We start from the raw sequence: 15000 nt of genomic DNA, 5'->3' as shown, positions 1-15000 counted from the left end.
AGACGGTTGGATAATAGAGATGATTAAATTGAAATTAGACATAATACTGACATAGTACAGTCAATTTTATTCTCTTTAAGATATGGGCCCAGTTTATGAACAGTTTTCCGTGGGTATGCTTGGAATAGTTTTGGTCTAAACAGACTCGACTATCAATTTATTGTGAAGGATTAGGTATATTGCTAGAGATATATTCTCAGTTGGGTCAAAGCAGGATCTTAAAACATTCAGTAAGTTAACAGACATCTATACCTGGAATTTCAGTCACTCTCTCATCACACATCTGCAGGACTCTGTCTTGTTGTAAGTATTTGGTGACGCAGCTATCCACTGAAGAAGATTTTCCTGATGGGGTAATGTAGTAACATGGACTTGTTTTTTTGGTGCAGACCTTGTCTCCCACATGAATCTCAGGGAAGTTGTCACTCGTCGTCACTCGGAGGGATTTTTCTTTCTTTCCTCCGACCCACGTCACTTGAGACTTTATTTCTGATTGTTTAATGTAGAGAGATTCAGGAATAATTAAAACCAGCGACCTCGACCAGGGTTTAAACTAAAGAGAAGAAATGTATGGATGCTTAAACTTGTAGACAGACTTGTTTTTATGAATAATCACAGACCAAGTGAGGTCTTTTAATTTCTCTTTCATTCATGAGAGGAAAAAATAGATTTGATATGTATTAAAAGGGTTGCTAAAGATATGAAATATAAAAATAATTCTAGTCTTTCTTAATTGCAATTGATCATGTAGGGTATATTTCTAAGATCTCTTTAGCATAATCATTATTGTTCATCTTTGTCGTAATTCTTGGGAGTTTTCATATCTTTGTTTAGGCTAATATTGCACTGACGAGATTAGAGTTCTGTATATCTCTGATAACTGCAAAGATAGAAAGAAACTGTGAACTTCATTCTGGACATTGCCAAATTAAGATGTTTTGCTAAAACCCTTAAATAGTCAGAAAACTACCTTAATACTACGATGTTTGTGGTGCAAATCTCATTTCAAACAAGCTCAGCATTGCCAGTAGAAGTTTCTGTTACCGCCCTCATGAAAAGAAATACTTCGAAGCACAACAAGGCCTCTGATCTAAATCATATGACTTTACCTGGAATATCTACTGTGAGCAAATCGAGGGCGAGCATCTTGCCATCAGAATCCAAGGCGCGGAGGGCAATGGCATCAGATTCCACCAGCCTCCCCTCGAAGACCACTTCCGTCTGAGTGCTTGGGTTGCTCCCGTCGGCGTCGGTTGTGTAGGTGATGAGGTCCCTGAAGTTCTTGTGAAGAGTCAGCGACCACTTCTCAACGAAGGGGAGAGACTGGTGGCTGAATGTGACCCTAACGTTGTGGTCCTCGCCCGTGGGATCGTCTTCTTTCATGACCCAGCTCACCTTCTCGATGCTAAGCTTAGACGCTGCTTTTTCTGTGAGAGGGGAAGGTAGAGGTCTTCAGTACCTGGGAGATTAGAATTGTTTCACTTCTGATTGTTATGGGAAGTGAATTTCAGAAAATATATTTTATGGAATTAGAAGGCTACTAGCTTCCTTATTTGGATGAATGTAGAAAATAGTACCAATAGTATGCAATGTTATCAGTAGATAATGGTTGAATGTGATTCAGATGTAAGGAATCTTTTGGAACGATGTTTTGATATCATACTGTGATGAGGTTCAGCCATCAGGCCAAAATAGCCTTTGTAATACTTCATTCAAGTGTTAACTTGTATCTTGCATACTATGTCATGTGTTACGATGTATTTCCCAAACTCAATTATAGACAGTTTTATAGTTATTTAAAAAGGTTTATGAGGCTCAATTACTCTATTATTCTCACGGTTCCAAATGTCATTATGTCACTTCATAATTTTCATATATACTTTGTATTTGGGATTACTCGGAGAATTTCCTCACACACTGGCCAACTTTTCACTGAACAGAGGTAGCAGACTTATCTCATTTGAACAAACAGCACAAGAGAGTTTCTAGCTTGGCACTTGTTCTCTCTAATCATGACATCACTTACTGTCAAAGTACTGGAGAGCAGATCTCTCCACAAGATCATCTTCATCAATGACCACAATGAGGACCATCATTTCTTTTTGGTCCTCGGGCAGTGTCAGGGTATGACGGCACACTGTCTTGTCACCTTTTTTCCTGATCTGGCCGGTTGGGAATCTGCACTTGTAAGGGTACTCTGAGAACACGTTCGATTTGTTCTTGGGGTCATAGGCCACCACTTCCGCTGAGAGGTATTTCCCTGGGTATGTAAACTCAACTGTGAGGACTCCGTCTTCTTGAAGTTCGATTGGTAGTGTTTCTCCTATTTCTGTTAAGGAAAATGTAAATTAGAAACTGCAATTGGTAGTGGTTCTCCCCCTTTTCTGGTGAGAATTTGATTAGTGATTCTCCTTTTTCTGTTGAGAAGGGGAGTTTAAATTAGAAACAGCGACAGATGGAAGTATTCATAAAGAGGGTCTTTGCGCTCATATTCTCAATTTATTTGTGCTTCAATCAAGGCAGTTCTTCCTGTCTGTAACAAACAACTGGATTACGGAATGAATATGATGATAATAACCTACGTTGGAATAATGTAGAGAACCTTACCCTTGTACAACGCAACCCTTTCATCGCAATGCCTCATCACCTTATCAGACGATACGGAAATATTGACACATCTCCTGATATTTGACGGCTTCGTTTCTGGGGCTATTACGTAGCAGGGATGGTCATCGTACGTGCAGACGTTTCCATCCACAGTGATGTTTCCCACTTGCTCGCTGGTCACTATCCTTAGTGAGGAAGCTGGAGAGTTCCTTTCCCCACCAACCCAGGCTAAGCTCGTCTCCAGATCTGGGATTTGGACGAAGAAGGGAATTTATTTAATCGTTTAGAAAGCTTGTATGACAGCCAGTGGAACAAGAAGGATTCTTTGCTAAGAAAGAAAACTATTAATCATTTAGGGAATTTGTGTGATAACCAGTGATGCAAGAATACCAGTGGTGAAAGATGGAGTCTTTGATAAAGTTGAGAATTCTTAATTTTTGGCAGCCAATTTGTATGATAGCCAGTGTTAGGAGATGGATTATTTGATAAAGGAAATAATTTGGAAGGAGCCTCTGTTAAAGAATTTAGAGGGATTCTCTGATAAAGATCAAAATTAGTAATCGTTGATGAAATTTGTATGATAGCCGGTAGTACAGGAAGGACTCTTCCTACTTTACAAGTCTCTGCAAATGATGCCTTTTAGGTGACGTTTATGTCACACTGATAATTTTACCCAAAAATTTCAAGGAAAACGGAGCTATAGTAGATTCACATCACTTGTGCGCCTAATGTCTAGGCCAGTCCCTTACGACGCTCCTGATTGGCTGTTGATAAGCCAATCATAGGGGTGGAGACAGTCTCTCTCGAGAGTTCCCATTTTTGGGATCTATGTTCCACCTCTCCTGAGGGATACTGGTGAAAGACGTATCCCTCAAGAGAGGTGCGGCATACATCCTGTCTATGTGAACTCTCGAGAGAGACAGAGTTTCCAGCCCTGTGATTGGCTTATCAACTGCCAATCAGGAGCGCCGTAAGGGACTGGCCTAAACATCAAATGCACGGTTGATGTGAATCTACTATAGCTCCGTTTTCCTTGAAATTTTTGGGTAAAATTATCAGTGTGACATAAACGTCACCTAAAAGGCATCATTTGCAGAGACTTGTAAAGTAGGAAGAGTCCTTCCTGTACTACCGGCTATCATACAAATTTCATCAACGATTACTCATTTTGATTTTTATCAGAGAATCCCTCTAAATTCTTTATCAGTCGCAAGGACTCACCCGTGATAGCCACCACCTTAAAGTCCATGGCAATGTCCTCCGAGTGATCCATCGCCTGCAGCAGGTAGGAGTCCGAGTTCACGAGGTTACCATTGAAGACGAATTCTGTCTGGGTGGAAGGGTTTTCTCCGTCTGCTGGGATCTTGTAAGTGACGGCCCCTTCATCGTTGGAATGCAGGAAGAGTTTCCATTCCACGACGTCGTCCAATGGGTCGTGCTCCGATATGGTGACGCGGATGCGGTGGTCCTGACCGGTGGGGTCGTCCTCTCTCATGACCTGAGTGATCTCTTCGATGTTCAGGGAACTGGTCGCCAGATTCGCTGCGAAAAGAAATGCTGTTCGATACAGCAGACATTTTTTTCTTCTTTGCCATCTGGATGAATGGTTCTGATCTATAAAAATGTTTTCACTGAGGATGGACGTGGGAAGCTTTTGTCATACGCTAATAAACATCGTTATTAAGTGAAGCTTTTAATGAGTTATTTTTTTTCTAGACGTTTGGTTGCAGGTAGTTTGAAGTCCTCCGTATGCATATAACTTTTAAAATTAAAATAATTCTATGGGTTGCTACATTGTCATAAATGGTAGAATTAGCTGCTAGTTAGTTCCATTGTGCCAGCTGGAAAAATTTAATTTTTTCATGGCTACATCAATAAACTCTAAAGGACGATTTTCTTCACCACGTGGTTGCAAAAGCAAGGGAAACCGAATACCCCAAATAAATATCGTACAGATTAATAGTTTCAGCTACTTTAAACCAATTTAGGTTAATAATTACATTGTCATATTTTCTCTTTCTCTTTTCCAAATCATTTAGCATCCAGAAACTTCAAGTCACACTCTCATTCTGGTGTACCCTTTTCTAAGAACAATCGTTTAATGTTAGAATTTATATATAACTACATGAAAACTACACTGGACTGATCCAAATTCACCAGTAGAATCTGTCTGGGATTCAAGTGTAGAATTATTATTTTTTTTTATTATTGTATTATTTGTATTATTTGTATTATTTGTATTATTTGTATTATTTGTTATTATTTGGTATTATTTGTTATTATTTGTATTATTTTTATTATTAGTATTATATTAGTATTTTTAGTTAGTATTAGTATTAGTTATTAGTTATTAGTTATTAGTTATTAGTATTAGTTATTAGTTATTAGTTATTGAGTTATTAGTATTAGTATTAGTTATTAGTATTAGTATTAGTTATTAGTATTATTTTTATTTTTATTTTTATTTTTTTTATTTTTATTTTATTTTTTTTTTATTATTTTTATTTTTATTTTTATTATTATTATTATTATTATTTTTATTATTATGATTATTTTTATTATTATTATTATTATTATTATTATTATTATTATTAGTATTAGTATTAAGATTATTATTATTATTATTATTATATGAAACCTGTTCATATGGAACAATCCCACAGGGCCATTGACTTAAAAACTCATCTTCCAGAGAAATGTGTCTCATTCGAAAGAGTGACAGAAGGATGCTGGAAATACACAAAAAGGAGATCAGCTATAAAAAAAAATAGATAAACTAACGAATTGATAGATTAATAAAAATGTAAGTAAAATATTAATATACAAGCTGAACTTCTGAGATTCCAACTGCACCACATCCTCTGGGAAGCTGTTTCACAGTCCAACGGTGTGAGGCATAAATGCCCTCTGGAACTGAGAGAAAGAAGTTTGACAGCGAAGCGCAATTATCGCCCATTGGCACTTCTGCTCAGCGGATCTGGTTGCTCTCGGCAGGAAAAGTTAAAATTAGCTGAATATTCAGTGTCTTACCGCCTGCTTTTGCCAATAGTTGAGGTGATGCTATGGCCACCATAGAAGCTAGATGGACAGTAGCCGGAGCATGGTTGCCATTCTTTCTCCTGAAGAAAAAAAAAAGATAAAAAATTTATGAAATCATTAGCAGATGTGGAATTCAGTTGCGTTTCTGAGCTTGAAGGGAAGATATTAATTTCCTTCTGGATTTGATGGAAATTATTTGCATGAATTCAGATTCTGTGATGATTAATTAGTCCAAATGTTGCGGGCTGCCCAAGGAGCAGACCCTGCTGGCTAAGACCTGTTAAATTTATCACGATAACGAAGACCGTTAATCCAAAATTCTCTGTAATAATTACCGAAGAGAACCCAGTTAGGCAGAAAGAAATGAGGTAGGACGTTATGTTAGGAAGGAAATCAGTTAAGCTAAAATTGAATACCTACGGAAAAATATGAAATATCAATGGACCTGCTGGGTAAGAAATTAAGTAAACTCAAAAGAAATAGAGCCTAATTCCGGATATGAAGAAATACGTGTTGACAAGCGCACGGAGGGATAACATCGCTGATATTGCTTTATCTTGTTTTGTGTTATCTCTTTGAGTAATGTGCATTTCGTGATGACTAAACCTTCGGTGTAGCTTCTACTATAGTTAGTGACGCTGTTTCCAGTTTTGTATCACGTTAGATATTTTGATAATGAGATAATTAGAAAGATAATCTTCTTTGATACAGATTTCTGTATCCGGTTAGAATACCTACATATCTGCATTGTATGTCGTCAGTGTTTAGCTAATTTCGATGTATCTCTTCGTGATTTCGATGTTTCGTCGTGTGGGATGTTTACATAAAAAAGTTAACGGTCAGTAGTAGGAAGATAATTTGTTCACGGTGGAAAGCATAGAACCTTTTCACTACTATTTATCATTGCGTGCTTTGGTTTGATTTCTTTATAGCCAGTTTTGAAATAATATACCGTAATGAAATTCTCATGTTGGTATTTTCTAGGTTGTCTTTATTAAGGAAACAAAACGTTTTAGTTTATGCTCTATATCCATTTTCTCTGATGTACTTCTAGTAGAAAAAGAAAACTGTGTTTTTATTGGCTCTCTAAAGCAATCTTGATTCATCTGATTGAGAAGCTCAAAATACCTTCCCAGCCTCATAAAATTATCTGTTTTCCAACTTTCAAATATTCAGTCTTATCTTCAATTATTTAAACCACTAATTTGGTGTTTATGGAACCACACCTCCTTTCCAGCCATGTTAGAATCGGTATTCATGGTCAGTTCTGTTTGTAATCCTAAGTATTGAATGAATATCAAATACACGCAGACTTCTGAACTCTAATGCAGTTTATAAATATTTTATCTGTATAGTTAAAATATCCTGTTCTGAATCTTTGTGACTGTACCCTTGACAATAGAGTCAGATATAGACGTTGTATCTGTCTCTCACATTATGTTCCACCACTCTAAGTCTTATCTTATCTGTCCTCACAACTGGATGACAGTTTTATAGCAATGCCTAGTATTCCCAGCAGTTTGCTTATCAAACATACTTGAAATCTTGCTCTCAGTATTCTCAGCTTTCTACAGATATTCCAAGTCACACTTATTTTCATAATTTATACCTTTTTCTTCTGAGTAAATCTGCTAGCAGCAAGCTGATTTCCTCTCAGAGTTACAAATGCTTCTTTCTTCTTTCTTTCAGCTTATTATCTGTAGGTTCAACAGTCATGAGATTCACCTAAGCACTTTTCTTATTGACCACATCTGCACATAAATTCGACAAATCAAATGACAGTAGGCCTAATATGCTCAGATTTCTGCCTGCCTTCAGTGCCCTTTCAAGGATACTTGGTCATTTTCCAAATAATCTGCTCCTTTTTTGCCCTTTTAATACGTCCCTGTCATCAACGAACGCATCACACATCCATTTCACTTTTGGCAAATTTTCACTTAACCTTACACCAAGACCAGTACATCTGTAGAAGTACCACAAAACTTACCTCCTGCCAAGGCGCTTGCTTAACCTCGTGTTTAGTACTGGATAATAAAGCAAGCACGCACCTGACCGCCACCGTGCTGGCACGGGCTCTGCCTTTTTAACAGCCCATTAAACCACCAACGTTATATATTCTCGATTTTTTTATGCATTTTTCAGTCTCTGATTTAGTGTGTCTTAATATAAGGATGGCTGCTATCCTGTTTAACAAAGGCACTGTTTCTGTGATTCTGCCAGGCAGATGTAGCATTCACAGTATCTTTCGGAGTCTATTTGCTAACGTGGATTATTTTTTCTTCTATTTTTTTTCTGAGAACATAAATTCTACCATATATGTTAATGATACAGTCAATACCTGGGTAATAAATTGGAACTTCTGACACTTGTATCTATTCTCCTAGAAAAATTGTTTTTAGGTTTCAAGGATTGAAAGTTATCCACACTGAGCTGAGGTTAGGTAACACGTTATAGCAGGGGCTGCTTCATATAACACATAAAAATTTCGTATTTATTTACAATTCTATCCAGCATAAAGACATTACATAGGCTTATACCTACTGGTATTGTATTAGGATGGTATTACAAACTTCAGGCAGCTAGCAATGATATGAGCTGGTACAGGGATGTGTCGCATAGCATTTTTTCCTTTTTTAACTAAAAAATTCGTGTTTTTACTCGATATCCTTCGGTCATTGTTATATTATTATCATTCATAGACTAGATACTTCCATTTCCTCGCGTGATTCGCCTGCCCTGACCGCCAGATTGAAGGGCCATGATTTTTCTGCCCGTGGTCGAACGGAGCAAGCAAACGGACCACTAATCTCATAGCACTTGCCGGCTTCCCCTAACTAACCCCGCCCTCCTTGTATTCAAACCAAAATGACTTCTCGGGTTTTAATACTTACCCACGGCCTCTTAATTCCAGCGGAGTCTCCCTTTGGGTCAATACACAGTTGCCTGGTCCTCTGTTAACTCGTTCAAAGACAGTAGAAACACTCCGTCGACCGAAATAAAACTGGGTTGGCAACGGTCGGCGTCAATGTTGTTTCGGCGTTTGCCACCCAACTGAGAAGCGCTCATGATAATGGCTAGGCTGATAACGGAGAGCCTCGGTCTTCTGATAAGGACCTGAGTCACGTATTCGTTTGAAATTCGAAAAGTGAATGCAGGAGCCATCGAGTGTGTGAGCTTTTTTTTTTTTTTTTTTTATGAGTGTCCTCTCTTGAAACAGGAATAGTCCCCTAGAAATAATAAAAAAAAAAAAAAAAAGGGGTGGGGTAAAAACTCTGACATAGGCCTAGGGACGTTTTTGAATCTGGTAGTATTTGCAGGAACGAGACTTGTGTGCTGATGTTTTTGTTTTTTTTTTTTTTCTTTTACCTGGAATGAAGTTTTCTCAGTAGATATCTCTTATACTTATTCTTCGGATGTGCTTAATACTGAAACGCTAATGTTTCTCCTGTGTAACATTCTTCTATTCTACTTGGACTAATTCAATTCAAAGCGGACACTATTTTGCTAATAATTTTAATAATATCGCCAAGAATTTGGTGCCTAATCCATATGATAGTGATTATTATCTATCAGCTTTATAGATAAATCGATGTCATTCTTGTATTCAAGAACTGATTTCATATAATCCTGTATATATGACTTCTGCCGAACGTTGATTTTTGGAAATGTTAAGTGTCCAGTGTCCGGATTTCGTTCTACGGCAAAAAAAATCCGTGTCAAATGAATAGTTCTTTTTTACTCGTGTAGTTTTCCGCTTTTTTGTGGCAAACTATACAAGTAAAAGGGACAATCTATGACACGGACTTTTGCCGCAGAACGAAATTTTGAGACTTTACCATTCCAAAAATATTTTTTACGGAGGATATATATATATATATATATATATATATATATATATATATATATATATATATAATAGATATATATATATATATATATATATATATAATTATATATATATATATATATAATATATATAGTACTTTTTCTCTCTATATTTTGGTGTTTTTATGGGCTCCTTTTATTAGATGGAATTCTGTTACAGAACATTTTTACCAGTCATACATATATATATATATATATATATATATATATATATATATATATATATATATATATATATATATATAATGTATGACTGGTAAAAATGTTCTGTAACAGAATTCCATCTAATAAAAGGAGCCCATAAAAACACCAAAATATAGAGAGAAAAGTACTATATTTCAGAGACTGCTGTCTCTCTCTTCAGGTATATGAATGAGAAAAGTTTACAGAAAAGGTTGGTATTTATACCAAGAGATCCGTCCACAAGTAAGCCAATTTAGGTCACCCCCGCTGATAATCTTCCTTTAATCTTCTTAAGCGTTGGTTGAATGAAAACTTCGTCGATCACATCTAATCCACGCTCCTTTTGAGATGTTCATTACCTGCTTCTCTTTTATTGAGGCCGATTCCATCATTTGACTCTTGTACCGACAGTTGCTGCTATAAATTACACATGACAAACTTCTAGTTTATTCTATGGTTATGTTCATTTATATGGTTGAAAATAGCCGAGTTCTGTTGTCCATACCTAACTGACCGTTGTATTGTATTAATCTCTGGGGAAGTGATTTAACCTGTAATCCGATGTAAGATTGGTCACAGTCCTGGCATGGGATCTCATAGACCCCAGTGTCCTTTGGAGATGTCTTTTGTTGGACGTTAATCAGGATTTGGCTAAGATGTTTGGGTAGGTAAATGCAAAAAGGGTTAAGATTTTTCCAAGGGTGTGGGTTTACTCTCTTAATCGTCTTCCAGGTGAGGAATTTTTATTTTATTGTTGGATGTATCTCTTGGTCTTTGTCTTTAGGGGTCGGTAGAAAATTAAAAATGTTGTTTGCCTTTTGTGAATTGCTTTCTCAATTATATGGGCAGGATACTTTAAAGATGAAAGTTGCTTGCGAATTAGTTCAAATTCTTTTTCCAGGAACATTCTGGGGAAACAAATTCGTAAGGCTCTTAAGAACAGGTTGCTAGCAACACCTATCTTGATAGTTTAATGTCGTGATAGCTAAAGTAGTAAATGTATGAAAGTGAGAACGTGGTTTTTCTGTATATGGTAAATTTGTATTCTGTCGTGTCTCTGATTATTAAAACATCAAGAAAAGGAATTTTGTTGTCTGTTTCCCATTCAACTTTAAATTTGATGCTGGGCACTAATGCGTTTAATTTTGAGAGGAATTCATTAAAATTGCCCCACCTATTATCCCAAAAATGTTAGGATATCATCCACGTATCTTATCCACAGCATGTTTTTGGGTTTTATTTGTATTTATTACTGTAGTTTCAAAGCATCTCACCTCATGTACAGATTGGCTAAACAGGATTTAAAGCCAAAGGACTACCCATACTACACCCGAATTTTTTGTTTTTGCCTTGCTAGAATGATTCCCCGAATGAAAATACGTTATTGGATGCACATAATTCAACTAACTTTATTATTTTGTCAAGCGCCAATGGGAAATGATCTGAATAGGGGGATAATTTTTCCCTTAAAAACTGAAGAACGTCCTGTACTGGTACTTTTGTGAATAGGGAGTCTACGTCAAGGCTTAAAAGTTTTATGTTGTGAAGTGGTATATGTGCTTCCCTGAATTTGTGACAAAAATCTTCCGAATGTTTAATGTGACTGGGAGAAAAAGTGCCTAAAAAAGGGGAAAGGAGGCCAGCTAACCATTTAGAAATTTTGTAATTGAAAGCTCCGGGGCATGAAACGATGGGTCTGAATGGAAGATTGTCTTTGTGAGTTTTTGGGAAAGGCCATAAAAAGTAGGATAATTTTAGGATTAATTACTTTAAATTTTCCTCTTAATAGTTCAATACTCTTTTTTTGTCTTGGCCAATTAATCTTACTTTCCGAAAAAAATTCTGTGGGAACGTTTTGGAGGAGGGGATTTTTCGTCAGTTTTTCGTAAGTGTTTGTGTCGCTAAGGAGCTAGTTGCTTTTGTCGAGGTAGAAGTCTTTTGCCCATTATTACGATTTTGCCGTCTGGTTTGTCGGATCTACTTACTATAACATCTACTTTTTAGCGAGTGGATGGCTTATCATGAATCTGCGGGGAATAGGATATTTCTTATGAAGGTCAGTTAAAGCATTTATTTAGTAACACTCCTTTTAAACATATCTCTTCACGGCTGCAGTTTTTGTCACAAATGAATTTATCAAAAGCCACTATGAAGTCTAGGTTGTTTTTGCGGTCTGGCATAAGGGCAAAGGATAAGCCTAAATTTAAAACTAAATGTTGATTTACAGTAAGGGGGTGTTGGATAAGTTTAAAACTTTGTCACGTTGCTCAAGATTATTCCATGCGCTATTGTCTATTAGGTTATTCAACTTGCGTAAAAGTCTGTTTGAATGAGTCACCGCTATTATAGGGCAGCAATGTCGAACAGAATTGAAATCAGATACCTGTATATGTGTCCGTAGCGTAGTGAGGAGGCGAAGATTAGACCGAGTTCCATATATCACTCTGCGTAGCACGAAGATGGTCGTTTTTCGTACTGGTGATTCTTTCTTCCAGGAAAACTTGTGTGATAGAGGGAAGGGGTCTGATTGCAGAGTCCATCTCCCGAATCCGTACATTTTTGGTAGTACTTGTTCTTTGAGGCATTCTTCTAAAGAGTGTGTGATTTTTCAGCCGGTGTAGTCTTTTTCAGTTTCTTTATCAAAACTTGCGGAAAACTGGCTTGACTTCTGGAAGTGAGTGAAGAATCTTGGAAAGGCGGTTGAATTCCATAATGCGCTGACAATGACTGGTAAAAATGTTCTGTAACAACAGAATTCCATCTAATAAAAGGAGCCCATAAAAACACCAAATATAGAGAGAAAAGTACTATATTTCAGAGACTGCTGTCTCTCTCTTCAGGTATATGAAATGAGAAAAGTTTTACAGAAAAGGTGGTATTTATCCAAGAGATCCGTCCACAAGTAAGCCAATTTAGGTCACCCCCGCTGATAATCTTCCTTTAATCTTCTTAAGCGTTGGTTGAATGAAAACCTCGTCGATGACATCTGAAATCCACGCTCCTTTTGAGATGTTCATTACCTGCCTCTCTTTTATTAAGGCCGGTTCCATCATTTGACTCTTGTACCGGCAGTTGCTGCTATAAATTACATGTGACAAATTCTAGTTTTATTCTATGGTTTATGTTCATTTATATGGTTGAAAAATAGCCGAGTTCTGTTGTCCATACCTAACTGACCGTTTGTATTGTATTAATCTCTGGGAAGTGATTTACCTGTAAATCCGATGTAAGATTGGTCACAGTCCTGGCATGGGATCTCATAGACCCAAGTGTCCTTGGAGATGTCTTTTGTTGGAACGTTAATCAGGATTTGGCTAAGATGTTTGGGTAGGTAAATGCAAAAGGGTTTTAGATTTTCCAAGGGTGTGGGTTACTCTCTTAATCGTCACCAGGTGAGGAATTTTTATTTTATTGTTGGGTGTGTCTCTGGTCTTGTCTTTAGGGCGTCAGTATCTCATCCACAGCATGTACATGGAATACCTTTGAAACTACAGTAATAAATGCAACAAAACCCAAAAACATGCTGTGGATAAGATACGTGGATGATATCCTAACATTTTGGGATAATAGGTGGGGCAATTTTAATGAATTCCTCTCAAAATTAAACGCATTAGTGCCCAGCATCAAATTTAAAGTTGAATGGGAAACAGACAACAAAATTCCTTTTCTTGATGTTTTAATAATCAGAGACACGACAGAATACAAATTTACCATATACAGAAAACCAACGTTCTCAACTTTCATATTATTCACTACTTTAGCTATCACGACATTGCTATCAAGATAGGTGTAAGCCAGCAACCTGTTCTTAAGAGCCTTACGAATTTGTTCCCCAGATTTCCTGGCAAAAAGAATTTTGAACTAATTTGTAAGCAACTTTCGTCTTTAAAGTATCCTGAACATATAATTGAGGGAAAGCAATTCACAAAGCAAACGTATTTTCTATTTTCTACCAACCCCCTAAAGACAAGACCAGAGATACGCCCCACCAACAAACAAAATAAAAAAAACTCCCCACCTGACACGATTAAAAAGGTGACTCAGACCCTTGGAAAATCTAACCCTTTTGCATTTACTTACCCAAACACCTTAGCCAAATCCCCCTGATTAACGTCCAACAAAGACATCGCCCAAGGACACTGGGGTTTACCAGATCCCCATGCCAGGACTGTGACCAATCTTACATCGGATTTACAGGAAAATCACTCCCCCAGAGATTATACAACACAAACGGTCAGTTAGGTATGGACAACAGAACTCAGCTATTTTCTGACCATATAAAAATGAACATTGAACCATAGAATAAACTGGAATTTGTCACGTATAATTCATAGCAGCAAATGCCGGTACAAGATTCCCTCAAATGATGGAATCGGCCCTAATAAAAGAGAGGCAGGTAATGAACATCTCAAAAGGAGCGTGGATTTCAGATGTGATCGACGAAGTTTTCATTCAACCAACGCTTCAGAAGATTAAAGGAAGATTATCAGCGGGGGTGACCTAAATTGGCTTACCTGTGGATGTAATCTCTTGTATAAATACCACCTTTTCTGTAAACCTTTCTCATTCATATACCTGAAGAGAGAGACAGCAGTCTCTGAAAAAATATAGTACTTTTCTCTCTATATTTTTGGTGTTTTTATGGGCTCCTTTTATTAGATGGAATTCTGTTGTAACAGAACATTTTTCCCAGTCATATATATATATATATATATATATATATATATATATATATATATATATATATATATATATATATATGTTTGTATGCGTGTGAGTGTCGTTTGACACATAGGGTAACAAATTTTTTTCTTTGTAAACCATACCTATGTACGCGTGTCACGCAGATTTTCATAGCTAATTGTGTACCTAAAATGTTCTGGAAGCACTCTCATATTTTTTCTAATATGTGATATCTTCTTTTTGTATTTCTAATTGCCCTTATGTTTACTTCTTTCTAATGATCACCATATTCTTTGCAAGCCAATGGCCCACATTGAGGCCTTGTTCCATATGAATAGGGTTCATTTTCTGAATAATAATAATAAAATTAGTAATATTTTTTTTTCCTTTAAGAGTCAATTATTAAAAATGGAACTGTTTTTGTAAGTCTATCTATTTTGATAATGCATCTAAATCACTTTTGCATAACCACAGTACCGATTTGTGAAACTCTTAGTAAACAGCCAAAATAGCCTAATGCCTCTTTGAAGCAAAACTAATCTCTAAATAGATAGTTTTCTATTTCACTTTCGACATCTTTATGCTCGATGGGCTTCCAAAACA

At 36.7% G+C, this 15000-nt stretch overlaps 1 protein-coding gene across 1 annotated transcript in view; it reads right to left on the bottom strand.

The window, feature by feature from the left end:
- LOC135211954 (uncharacterized) overlaps nucleotides 1–8664 on the bottom strand; it is a 10289-nt gene extending 1625 nt beyond the window's left edge. Inside the window, exons 1-7 of the mRNA XM_064245210.1 lie at nucleotides 8538–8664; nucleotides 5638–5726; nucleotides 3829–4164; nucleotides 2608–2853; nucleotides 2027–2329; nucleotides 1110–1427; nucleotides 253–489 (exon numbers count right to left, since the gene is read on the bottom strand). Of these exons, the coding sequence (XP_064101280.1) occupies nucleotides 253–489; nucleotides 1110–1427; nucleotides 2027–2329; nucleotides 2608–2853; nucleotides 3829–4164; nucleotides 5638–5680 (1483 nt within the window). The 5' untranslated portion in view covers nucleotides 5681–5726; nucleotides 8538–8664. The remainder of the gene's footprint in view (nucleotides 1–252; nucleotides 490–1109; nucleotides 1428–2026; nucleotides 2330–2607; nucleotides 2854–3828; nucleotides 4165–5637; nucleotides 5727–8537) is intronic.
- Nucleotides 8665–15000: the final 6336 nt, after the last annotated feature.

This window comes from Macrobrachium nipponense, chromosome 40 (assembly GCF_015104395.2).
Source record: "Macrobrachium nipponense isolate FS-2020 chromosome 40, ASM1510439v2, whole genome shotgun sequence".
Classification (NCBI taxonomy): Eukaryota; Metazoa; Arthropoda; class Malacostraca; order Decapoda; family Palaemonidae; genus Macrobrachium; species Macrobrachium nipponense.
This window is presented reverse-complemented; position numbering and strand designations above follow the sequence as displayed.